At 58.7% G+C, this 12,127-nt stretch overlaps 1 protein-coding gene across 5 annotated transcripts in view; it reads right to left on the reverse strand.

Annotated features, from left to right (window-relative positions):
- Positions 1 to 4,870, reverse strand: part of ROR2 (receptor tyrosine kinase like orphan receptor 2) — a 198,388-nt gene extending 193,518 nt beyond the window's left edge. For 2 of the 5 annotated variants that reach the window (XM_045469807.1, XM_045469806.1), the window contains exon 1: positions 4,527 to 4,869. In XM_045469807.1, coding sequence (XP_045325763.1) covers positions 4,527 to 4,614 — 88 coding nt within the window. In that variant the 5' untranslated portion in view covers positions 4,615 to 4,869. Of the gene's footprint in view, positions 1 to 3,486; positions 3,593 to 4,526 lie in introns of those variants that run through there. The other 3 variants (XR_006710413.1, XM_045469810.1, XM_045469809.1) reach the window with 3 other exon arrangements.
- Positions 4,871 to 12,127: the final 7,257 nt, after the last annotated feature.

The following is a 12,127-nucleotide window of genomic DNA, read 5'->3' on the forward strand; positions in this document are numbered from 1 at the left end:
CACAGCTCCAAGGATCCCGTGGACGGACCCCGTGGCTCCTGTCCCGCACAGCTCCCGTCTGCGGTGAGGGTTTCCCATAGTTAACCGCGCGGTGCCCCACCCAGCCGTCCAGGAGGGCGCGGGGCCATGGAAACCAGGAGGCTGGGAGCTCTGGGAACCTGGAGAAAACCCTCCCCCACTCCCCCAGGACTTGAAGAAGCCGCCACATTCTCCCCAGATAACATCTCAAAAGTGACAGAGTACCTCCCGGGGCTTACTCCGACAATTAAAGACACACACCAGCTCCCACTGGAACCTGAGACTTTCTGGAGGACAAGCCACTTAGCCTAATTAGGCTAAATTTTTCTGTAATTATTTCCTTCCCTTTGGCTTTTGATTTTTTTTTTGGGGGGGGGGGAGGGGGGTTCTTTCCCAGATAGAACTCAAAAAAAAAAGAGAGAGAGAGATTCCCAAAATGGGGCAAACCACACACCAACACAATTCCCTAATTTTGGAAGCTTTCAGAAAATTCCCAGCACTGTTCGACAATTCCTTGGCCACCCCGTTCATAGGATTTTGAAACAGATCACACCCCAGATATGATTTATGACCATCTTTCCAACCTGGCGAGCTCCCCCACAAAAGCAAATACATACAGACTCGAAAGAGGCCGGTACCGAACCCCCGCTGGTTGTGGCCCTAATTAAGCTGGCAGGAGCGCCTGTGGCTGCAGGATTTTCACTTGCAAACTCAGGAAGCCCTCCCTACACATCAAACTCCCTGCAGCAAACAGCACAGAACCAAAGCACCCAAAGGGTCGCGGCAGAGCGATGTTTTCGACAACCGTCCTTTTGACCCCAATCGTCCTCTCGTGAAATTGCTACTGGCCATGCAAAATCCAGACTCACCCAGCAACGTTCCTCCATAAAGCAAAGCCCCCCTTTGCTTTGAAAGCTTTCGTGCATGACATTCATGGAGGTCGCCTGGCAGTCACCACAGGGTCCCCCAAGAAGGAAGTATCTTAATGACAGCCTTCTTTACCAGAATGGAGTCACAGCCCTGAAGAAGCCCCCCCTGCCCCCTGTAGGGCACAGCAGGGGAAACTGGAAGCTTCCCTTCCCGGCCCTTTGCCACATGGTGACCGCATGGCGGGGTGGGGGGGGGGGGGGGCGGGGCGGACACCTTGGGATCTGCTTTCAGGTTCGCAGGGAATGGACCAAATAAACACCAAAAGGCCTCTGACATCAACGAAAGCTTCAGAAGATGGTTATAAACCCTGGGTGGGGAGTACACTCGCAGCCCAGCCCCGCTCTTTCCCTGGACTCCAACTTGGAATTACAGAATTAGCACTCTCCCAGGGAAACGAGATAGAGTATACAAATTTCCTGTGCTTCATCAGACTGGCCAGGCTTCTGCAGATCAGGGAAACCAAGCCCTTCACACCCAGCTGCCATTTCAATGATAATAACTTTCCACCTCCTGCCCTCCCCAGGAATGCATTTGAAAGACCAGCCACCTCTCCAGCTGATAACTGGCCTCAGAAATCCCCCCCGCAGAAGATTCATCTTCCCTACCTGTCAGAAGGCCTGTGGCCCCACCACATTTCTATCCCACTGATGGCTCCGGAAAAGATTCCAAAGGAAAAAGTCGTGTTAAAGCCAGGCTCTGCCAGGCTTAAACGTCTGAGGTTAAACCAAGACTAAACCTTCAACGGGAAGCGAGTAATTCACTGCAAATCACTCCATCAGAGGAGAGGAACATACAAACACCAAGGAAGGCTGTGGTTTGACCAACAACGGGGAAAAGGGTTAACAATAAAGACAGAAAGGTTTTTCACAATGCCTTCTCAATCTGCAAATCACTGTCCCCCAAAACTATCCCAGTAAGCACATTTTTAAATCCGGGGCGGGGGGGTTGTTTGTTTTTTGGTTTTTGTTTTTGAATCCAAAACACTAAGCGCAAAATTCTGGTCCGTTTTCTAACTGTGTCTTACTTTACTAATTGAAAGTTCAGCCTCGTGGACTGGAGCCCCCGTGGGCACCCAACGCCATTTCTGGGAACACTTCAGGACAACAGCTTACAGCGGGACGCCCCTCAGGATCGGTGGTGTCGTGGGTCTCAGGGTAGCCCGGGTAGCCTTCAGGATTTAGCAGACACCAGGGTTAAACTCACTATTCAATATCGAAACATTTCAAATGTGTGCGTCTTTGCTCAGTACTCAGCCATAATAAGAAAAACATGTTGCCTTACTATATACAGGAAAACTTTTCTTTTTCCAAAGTCTTCTTACTCAAGATGTGTTCACTTGCTTACTTCCAAACGGACTGCTATCATTTATTACGACCATCTCTCCAGGGATCCCATCTCTCCAGGGATCCGAGGCCAGAAATCAACGCTGCACTATCAAAATGGGGGAAAGGAGAGCCCCCAAACTGTCCCTCCCAGTCGATCCTACCTAGGCGGGGTACACAGTCCATCAGGTGTTTGTCTCTTTAGGAAACAGAGCCTTCTAGAAAAACGCAGACGAAGAACTTATAAATCCTCCCACAATAACCTTTCCAAGTTTTTCCATAGTAACATGATTTGTGTATAAAATACACCCAAATTACAAGGATTCCTCTTCATAGCAGAAAAGACTCCAAACACCCAAATCTCCTGTAATCACTAAAGTGCATTCATATTTGGAGTACCAATGGTCATATTTGAATCCCAGAAGGAGAAGGAGGGGGAGGAACAGCTTTCCTACTCCCTCCCTGTACAGAGATTACTAGTTCCCTGGAAGAAGAAAGTTACCTCCACACAGGGTTCAAAAGTTAAGCAGAATGACACAGGACTGCTTTCTTCCTCAGAGACGACGGTCTGAAAGTCGACTGGAAAGGACAGCAATGTTTAAACTACTGCGCTAAAAAACGCCAGCAACTTTCCTGTCGTCGTTCCAAGAGCCGATCTAAGCAACAGACGGGTCACCCTCCCTCGAAGCTCCCAGCTCCCACGCCACCCCACCCCACCCTCCGCACAGGCCGCAGCCGCAGGTCGGCCCAGCGGAGTCGTGCAGGACAAGTGACCCCCGCGCGCCCACCGCGCCAGCGCTGCGCCACCGCGCGTCCAGGCTCGGCTTTAAGCCCCTCCCGCCCCCCTCCCAACAGCGCAGCAAACGGGTCGCCCGACTCTTAAAGGGGAGAGGGACTCCTGCGGGGAGGAGGGCTGCAGAAATCCACAGGGATGTTGTGCGAATCGCCCCGACCGACTTCGAATATACTTTACTCACCACCGCACCGTGCACCCGGGGCGGTTTATGCTTTGAGGGACAGCGACGGAATGCAAACCCCCTGCCCAAATCCAGTAACCAGAAATGTCTGACGTAATCAGCATCTGCTTAAACCCAGAAGACCCCCAGAAAGGCTGCCCAGCATTGCCGGTTCTGCAGACAGGTCCCCGGAGCGGGCAGCTGGCAGCAAGACGCGGGAAGTGCTGAGCCCCCTTGCGCGACAGTCCCTTAGCTCTCACCTGCCCGCAGGAATACGCGGAGTGGTGCACGGTGCAAGAGGCGGGCGACTCCGAATCCCTCTTACGAGTAAGGGAGCGGCTCACACATTTCTGGGGCTGGAAGCGAACCTCCTCGGCCTCCAAGCCTCCCGCCAGGAGGCACCGCCGCCCTCCCCCACCCCGGCAGGGTGCCCGGAATTCGGCCGCCGCGCGCAGGCCGGAGGTGCCGGGGGGTCCGGACGGCGTGGGCGAGCGCCGCCTCCTTGGGCTCCCCGGGGGGGTGCCCCCCGGCTCCCTCCGCACCGCGGCAGTTCCTACGCGCCCCGGGGCCCGCGCAGACAAGCCCGCGCAGCGCCCCCCCCCCACCACCCCTCCGGGGGCAACGTGTGCCCCTCCAGGAAAACGCCACCAGGAACCTGGGCCCGACCCTCCAGCCGCGTGCCTGGTCCCGGGTCTCGGGGCGCCGCCCCAGCAGCCGAAAGGCCGCCCGGCGACCCCCGACCCCAAGCAGGAAACGCCACTCGGCTACCTCCCGGGAGCCGAGGAGGGGGGTTTCGGGGCCAACAAAAGGGAAGCCAAAGTCCTCTTCGACCGGGCGGCGGGGTCGGGAGCCCCCTCCCCCGGGCCCCGACCGATCGCGGCGCCGGCCCCGCTTGGGGGGCTCGGGCTCAGAGGGGGAGCGGGGGCCGGGGAGCCCTGCAGGGGAAACCCGGGAGGGCCAGGTCCGAGACGAGATCCTGAGAACCAGAAACAGGTCTGCAGACCCAGGCCCGGGCCGCATTCACACTCACGACCCTCGCAGACCCCCGGCCGGGGGCTTCCCCGCCGGCATCGCCTGCCCGCGCGCCCGGCCTCTGGAAACACTTAGCCGTCCCCTGAGCGCGCCTCCCTGGAAGCAGCCCCCGGCGGCGGGGCGCGGGGCCGAGGCGGGCCGGGCGCGGAGGGACCCTAGGCGGCGCCCCTGGCTCGGGAGGGCGGCCCGGGGCGGCACAGGCTCGGAGGCACAGACCCGGGAGCACCGAGGGGACGCGCCGGGGCGGGCGCGGGGCGGCGGGTCCTACCTGAGGTCCGGGGCACGCAGAGCAGGAGCGCGGCGGCCACCCAGACGGCTGGGGCGCACAGTGGCGGCAGCGCGGAGCCCCGGGCCATGCCGCGGGCCGAGGGGGCCGGGGCGCGGGGGGCCGGCGGGGCGCGGGGGGGCCGGGCGCCACCACCCCTGTGGGCCGCGCGTCCGCTGCCCTTCCTCCCGGGCGCGGCGCGAGTCGGTCCCTTTCGAGGAACTCCTCGTCTTTCTCACGTCCCGGCCCGAGTGCGCCTCTCGGCTCCCGGCGCGGCGCGGGCTGGCTGCGAGGCTCCGGGGCGCGGGCTGGGCGTCCCGCCGGCCGCCGGGACGAGCGCGGGGGGCGGACCGCGGGCGCGCAGGAGGCAGGGTCCCCGGCTCGCCCGCCCCGATGGGCAGAGCAGGGCCGGCGCCGGCGCCCCCTGCCGGAGGGACGCGCCCGCGGCGGGCGGGGCGCGCGGGAAGCGGGGGGCCGGCACCAGGGGCCGCCGCTCCGTCCCGGGGCTGGCCTCCCGCGCGCGCCCTCGGGACGCTCGGACGCCAAGGTGCGCCCCGGGGGCGCCCCGCCGGCCCGGGCCGCGGCAGCCGTCGCCGCAGAGGCGCCCGGGCAGCTGGCATCTAGCTTCAGGGGGCGGGGCCCCCGGGGGCCTGGTCACAAATCAGTAACTCGGGACCACACTGCTCCCCGCCTGGCCCACCGGGGCAGATACGACCGCCACCCGGTCCCAGAAACCAGCCGTGCGGGAGGAAGAGAGGCGAGTGCATGCAGAAGCGACACGTTCCAGGAAAGGAACGGGCCAGGCCGCGTCCCCGCCGGCGCCTCCCGCTGCGCGGTGGGGACGACTGCGTCTCTCCAAAACGCTCAGAAACCGGCGGCGGTAGAGCTGCGTAGAGGCAGCGCGATGCTATCTGAAGCCACCGTGGCTTTTGGTTTACTGTTAAAAGCAAATTGTGTAATTTTACCCATTAAAGGCAGAACACTATTTGTTCTCTGCAGAGCCCCAGAACATGCAGAAGTAATTTGCTTCACTTGTAAAAGACATTTTGAATGCAATTCAAATAGCATATTTTCTTGCTTATTCTTGGTTTTGCCTAACACATGCCAAGCAAGGTCTGGAATTGGAAAGCCTGACCCTCCTGTTTGTAACTTAGGAATTTTCTTTGTTTTTGCTCTCTTGGAGAAAGGATTTGGAACCGCCAGCCAGCGTCTCGGTTGTTTGTTTTGTGAGATTTATCTTTTAACTGATTATCGAGCAGTGTGTTTGGCGTTTTTTGCTCAAGCGCCATTTCCTGCTGGTTGGGGTGAATTACAGAGAGCCCCGGCCTCCTCGGGTGCCAGAGCCCCAGGCGGCTGAGCTTGCCCCCTACTCCCGCCCCACCCCGGAATCGCCCGCTCACCGCCTCACACATGGCAGGAAATAAAAGTTCTCTTGCTGTGATCTGCTCACAACATGGCCGAGCCCGCCCCAGCGGCGCGCTGCCCCTGGTAAAATGATTTAGGCCTCCCTCCCTCGCACTGTCTCTGCCGAATCTGCTCGCAGTAATAGCCCACACACTTCTCTTTCCTCATGCACGTTGGAGGGGCTGTGCCCGTGCCTGGCCAGGGGCTGCCGGCTGGTGCAGGCGGCCTGAGCTGTCTGTCTGTCTGTCTGTCTGTCTGAGCTGCAGACAGCTCTCCCAAATGCTGTTTGAGGACGGCCAGGTCTTTATCTGTGGGCTTTTCCTCACTTTTCTTCCCCTGGGGGGGGGGGGGGGGCTCAAGGATGCTTTAAGAGTAAATAAGGCTTTAAGAGTTGGTCCTGAAGCACTTAGTTCCAGACCCTTCCGTTCTGGATCTGGTGGGAACCACACAGGGAAGGCGGAGAAGAGTCCTGTGAGCCTGGCCCTCAAAGACGGGTCCATAGCAAAGCTTTGTCCTGTCGGGGGATCTGCCTTCCTCTCGCTTTCTTTCTGCTGGGTAGGCTGGAGGGTGTAGTTCCAGAACTACCCGGTCGGTCAGCAGCCCCGCCCTGACTTTTGGTGTGAACTTTGGGGAAATGACCTGATCACGAGTCAGCCCCTCATCTGCGTGCAATGTTCACATGCCTAGGCGCCCCACACACCTGACCTGAGAGTTTAAAACAGCAACGTGTATTTTTGCTGACAGTTCCTTGGGTGGAGTCAGAAATATGGGTTATGATTTCTTAAAGGTTTGTAAAAATTATCTTTCCGGCATTTCTTTCTCCAAAGTTCCCCTGCCTGTAACTCTGGCCTGCTCCCGCCTCATCTCCCCCCTCACTCCCTCCTTGCTGCCCTCTCTACAGGTTCAGCACCTATAGGAATAAATGCAATAAGTCTACCTTTATAAATGGGGGAGGGGGAGTCAAAATGTGTGCTCTCTAAGCAGCAGAACGTGGCTTAGATCCCAAGCCCAATTGTTCCCTCCAACCTGTACTAGTTATTGGTTGCTGCATGACCAATCACCCCCGACCCTAACAGCCGGATACAGTAAGCCTTTATGGCTTCACTGGTTTCTACGGGTCAGGAATTCAGGTCTGGGTCAGGGTCGGTCAGTGCTGCATCGTCTGACGGATTCCCTGAGACCAGAGGGTGTTCCCAAGGCAGCTTGCTCACGCGCCTGGCAAGTTAGCGCTGCGTGTGGGTGGGGTCCCCATCCCTTGCCACGTGGATCTCTGCGGGGCTCCCTGAGCACCCTCCCAGCGGGGCAGCTGGTCAGCTGTCTTACACCCCCAGAGTAAGAGCCAGGCGGCAGCTGCAGCGTCCTCTAAGTCTCGGAAGTCGCTCGGACATGTCCGCAGCATTGGTGTCACGGGCCGCCCTCTTCGTTGTAGGGGGAAACCGCGTGTGGGGTGTCAGAGTATAGCAAACGTCACTGCACGGATGTGAAAAGTGGGGGGCTCTGTTCACAGCCTCTGCCTGCTGGGGTTTTGCGGGAATACAGGCAGACCAGTGCCGGGGGTGGGGTCGGTGGTCCTCACGTGCTCATTTCCACGCCAGCTGGGAAATCGCCGCGCGAATTGTATTCTTGTACAACTGTGAATTGTGTTCGTGTGCTCTACCAGTAGCCGGCAACGCAGAAGTCCAAGCAGGGACGGGACGGCTGCATTTCCCCACCCTCCTGGCCAGCCCGGCTTCAAGGCCCACCCCCCCCCCTCCAAGCCACACAAACACTCTGGCCAAGGTCAGCTGGGACCCCCGAGTACGAAAACCAAGGAGGTCTCTGTCTCTCGCTCGGCCCCTCTGCAGCATGTGGTCCTAGACCACTCCTTCCTGAGAGCACGCACCTCCCCTCGGCTCCCTGACACCGAGGACCCCCAGCTCCAATGCTGCTTCTTTAGATGTTTCTCCTTGTTCTGCACTTGGCCGTTAGGCTGGCCACGGTCTCCCCGAGCCCGTGGCCTCCACTGATGTCCATCTGCAAACTGAACCCTCGCCCTCACCTCCAGACCTATGTTTGGCGTCTCTACTTGGCTGCCCCAGGGGCGCCTCAAACTCAAGTTATCCAAACTTGAACTCCTTCTTTTTTTAATGTCTATTTATTTTGAGAGACTAAGAGCGAGCGAGCAGGTGGGAGTGAAGGGGGGGGGGGGCAGAGAGGAAGAGAGAGAGACAGAGAGAGAGAATCCCAAGCAAGCTCCGTGCACAGAGCCCGATGCCAGGCTCGATCCCATGAACCATGAGGTCATGACCTGAGCCGAGATCAAGAATCGGATGCTTAACCGAATGAGCCAGACTGGTGCCCCCGAACTTGAGCGCCTGATCTACACCCCCTGCTGCACCCTGAACCCTGCCTGAAACCTAATCTTTTTCCTAATCCTTTTCCTAATTTCCCTCGGTCACCCACCGTCCATGGAGCCCCACGAGACACAAACCCGGCCCCGCCCTTGACCCTTCCCTCTCCCTGTACGTCCACCCCATGGCCGGGTCCGGTTGCTTTTACCTCCCGGATGCCTCCTGCCTACTGTCCTCTGTCCCCAGTGCCGTCATCCGAACTCAGGATGACATCATCGCTTGCCCAGTTAAGAGCCTCTGTCCCAATCTCCCCGCTTCCTCCATCACCCAGCTCCAACAGGCTGTCCCCACCACCATAAAAAGATCTTTCAAACCCAGGTCTAACTACCCTTTGCTGTCTCTTCCTCAAGGACACCTCCCTGATCACCGTCACCCCACGAGAGTGAGTCTGGAACCCCACCCGGAGGCGCGTATCACAGTTGTGATGGAACCAGTGTGTTTCAAGCGTACTTGAACTAGGTCCGTTTTCCCTACTGACCTGAAGCGGCCCTGAGTGACTCTGCCCTAAGAAAAGGGCCGGGGTGCGCTCGCCAGCTCCCGGGGTGCAGTGACGCCACACGCGGAGGGGATGGAGGGAGGGGAGCGGAAAACGCCGTGTTCAACTCGGATTTAGGACGAGCCCAACGCGTTCTTTCATTTGCCAGTCCACCGCCTTCCCTCGCGGGGGGGGGGGGGGGGGGGGGGGGGGGGGGGCAAGTCTTTACGACACGACGTCAGCAGGTTTTCCAGGTCACGCTGCGCGACCGGGTGTGTTTTTGAGAGGCTTGCCCCCAAGTTACACACCCGTCCAAAACGACGGTGGTTTTGCCAGATCAGTTTTGTCTCAAACCACGCATGTCTGCGGACGGTTGAAATCGGCTTTCTTGTTCCTCCAAATGCAGACCCAGACACAATGAAATCAAGGGTCCAGTTTTCACCACACTACAAACTTCCGAAGCTCACAGAGCTGGAGCGCGACCCTTATAACAGAGAAAGCTTGTCTTCAATTTCCAATCTTTACGTCAAGACATGGGGGCAGCAGAAAGGCGCTGGCAGGAAGTACCTTTCTGTGTAGTTCACCACTTTGCACCAAGCGGACCCCCCACCCCCGGCGGGGGGTCATCCCGAGGAGGCCCCACGACTGGCTGAGGGGCTCGTCTTAACCTCTCCAGGAGGAAGAGAACCGCTCTCCTCTCCTCCGACAGCAAGTACACGGCGTCTCCTCCAACGTCAGTTTTCCAAAGAGCAACCGGGAGCCCTCAACTTAACCCTTTTCTGACGCTGGCCACCCACAGTTAGCACCAGACCCCACGGGTTAAGGGCTCAGTCCCACAAGACGCCCGCCTGCACATCAGAAGCCAGTCTCAAGTCTCAGGGGCCCCGGGCGCCCACGCTTCTGTCCCACTTGGCCGCGAAACCGGGGTTCGCACAAAGCTGTTCAGGGGCCCTCGAACAGTCACCTCAGTAGCACGCACTCAGGTGTAGTTGAGAGAGGCTGGCTCTGAAAAACAAAAGATACTCATGACTCAGGAGATGCCAAGGGCATTAGGAACTCTGAGCCAGGAGCCTGGAAACGGGAAACAGGTTCTTTTCAGATACTGTGTATTAAGATGAGGTCATCAGGGTGGGCCCTAACCCACTATGACTGTATCCTTATAGAAAGGAAAATATTGGACGCGGACAGACGTGTAGAGAGCGCAGGCACCAGGGAAGATGGGAGGGACGTTGCCACGAGACAAAGAACTACCAGAAGCTAGGAGACGCCAGGCCTGGAACAGATAGATGCGTGTTGTGCTTTCGGAGGGAACCTGGTCCGGCGGACGCCTTGATCACACATTTCCAGCCTCCGGATCTGCGAGGCCATAATGCTCGTTGTTGAAGCCTCCTGGTCTGGGCGCTTTGCTCCGGCAGCCCCAGGACATCCCCGCGATGCAACAAAGGGACGCAGGCCCGAGGTCGCCCTTTCCGGTTACTTACTGTTGACTGTAAAATTATCACACACAACACAGACGGCCCCGTGTAAAACTGCCTAACCCAGATGACGTCCACGCAGACGCACGTTCCCTCGTGTGATGGGAAGGCCTCGGGGCCTTTGGCTCCAGGAGGGACTGAGGGCTGGTGCAGTGATCGCCGCGACCGCGTCACCGGGTTCACTCGGAGGACCCTCGTCACAGCGAGATCCAGAGCTTCCGGGAAGGGCGTGGCCTCCCAGGTTTCCGTGCGTAGAGCGACAGCCTCACGGAGGGAGGCGTGGCTTCATCCTCCGCAAAGCCGGGCATGCCGGCCCCAGACGGGTGTTCGAGGCTCCCCAGCCCCTCCCGCAGATGCCACGCATCCAACGGAGACGCGGACGAGGCCACCCTGGGACCCCGCCGCTGCGAAGCTGCGGTGGGAATGGGTCCTCACGTGTCCGCGGAGGGAGTGTTGCGGTCAGAACGGGCTTGGAGCCACAAGAGCGGTAACAGAGTCGTGTGCAGGGCGATGTACGCGCTGTGCGTTCTCTCCTCGCCCCGCGAGGAGGCGGCCGTCCTCCGGTTTCTGTGTTTTAATTTTTTTTTTTAAGTTTATTTAGGGGCGCAGGGTGGCTCAGTCGGTTGAGCGTCCGACTCTCAGTTTCGGCTCAGGTCACGATCTCGAGGTTCGTGAGTTCGAGCCCCTCGTCGGGCTCTGGGCCGACGGCTCGGAGCCTGGAGCCTGAGCTTCGGATTCTGGGTCTCCCTCTCTCTCTCTGCCCCTCCCCCGCTCACACTCGGTTTCTCTCTCTCTCTCAAAAATAAGTAAACATTTTAAAATTTTAAATAAATCAAAAATATTTACTTTGAGAGGAGACAGAGGCAGGGAGGGGCAGACAGAGAGGGGGAGAGAGCGAGAGAATCCCAGGCAGGCTCCACGTTGTCCGCACAGAGCCCGACACGGGGCTCAAACCCACGAACCGCGAGCCCGTGACCTGAGCCGAAACCGAGATTCGGACACTCAACCGGCGCCCTTGAAATCCCGTTTCTGATCCGGCAAGCGCTTCAAAGGAAAAAGGTAGTCCCAAGACCGTGGGTGCAGCCGTGAAGCGGGGCAGGGTCACTCTGGAGAGGAACTAGGCGGGATTTATTACAATTTGATGTGCGGGCCCCATGGCCTCGCCGTTCAGTTCTCTGTGCACAGAGAGATCAGGAGGGAGCCTGTGTGGTTTCCTGCAGAATTTCGCTTACCCACTGCGGACCCCAGCACTTGAGAGCATAACACGACAACTCACGATAACCCCTCAAGGTCCTGTGGGTTGACTGGGCTCGGCTGGACGGTTTTCCCCTGGGTAGTAGAACTCTGAGGCTCCACTGGGTGGAAACACCCAGAAGGGCTTCTTCACTCATGCGTCCGGCATCTTGGTGCCCCTCCCCCTGGCCTCCACCTCTGGGGAAAGCGTGGGGCCGGCTTTTGTCCAAGGCCTCGGCAGGTGGCCTCTCTTTTTTTTTTTTTAATTTTTTTCACGTTTATTTATTTTTGAGACAGAGAGAGACAGAGCATGAACGGGGGAGGGGCAGAGAGAGAGGGAGACACAGAACCCGAAACAGGCTCCAGGCTCCGAGCTGTCAGCCCAGAGCCTGACACGGGGCTCGAACTCACGGACCGCGAGATCGTGACCTGAGCTGAAGTCGGACACGTAACCAACTGAGCTCCCCAGGCGCCCCATGGTGGCCTCTCTCTTGAAAGGACATTGGACTCACGTGGCAGCCAGCTCCAAAGACCACAGATGTGGAGGCAGCCATCCTTGGTCAGGCTTAGTTCCGGAACCCCCCGATAGCATCACTTCCCCGCAAGGTGCCGACTACAGTCAGCCCA

This window comes from Leopardus geoffroyi, chromosome D4 (assembly GCF_018350155.1).
Source record: "Leopardus geoffroyi isolate Oge1 chromosome D4, O.geoffroyi_Oge1_pat1.0, whole genome shotgun sequence".
Taxonomy (NCBI): domain Eukaryota; kingdom Metazoa; phylum Chordata; class Mammalia; order Carnivora; family Felidae; genus Leopardus; species Leopardus geoffroyi.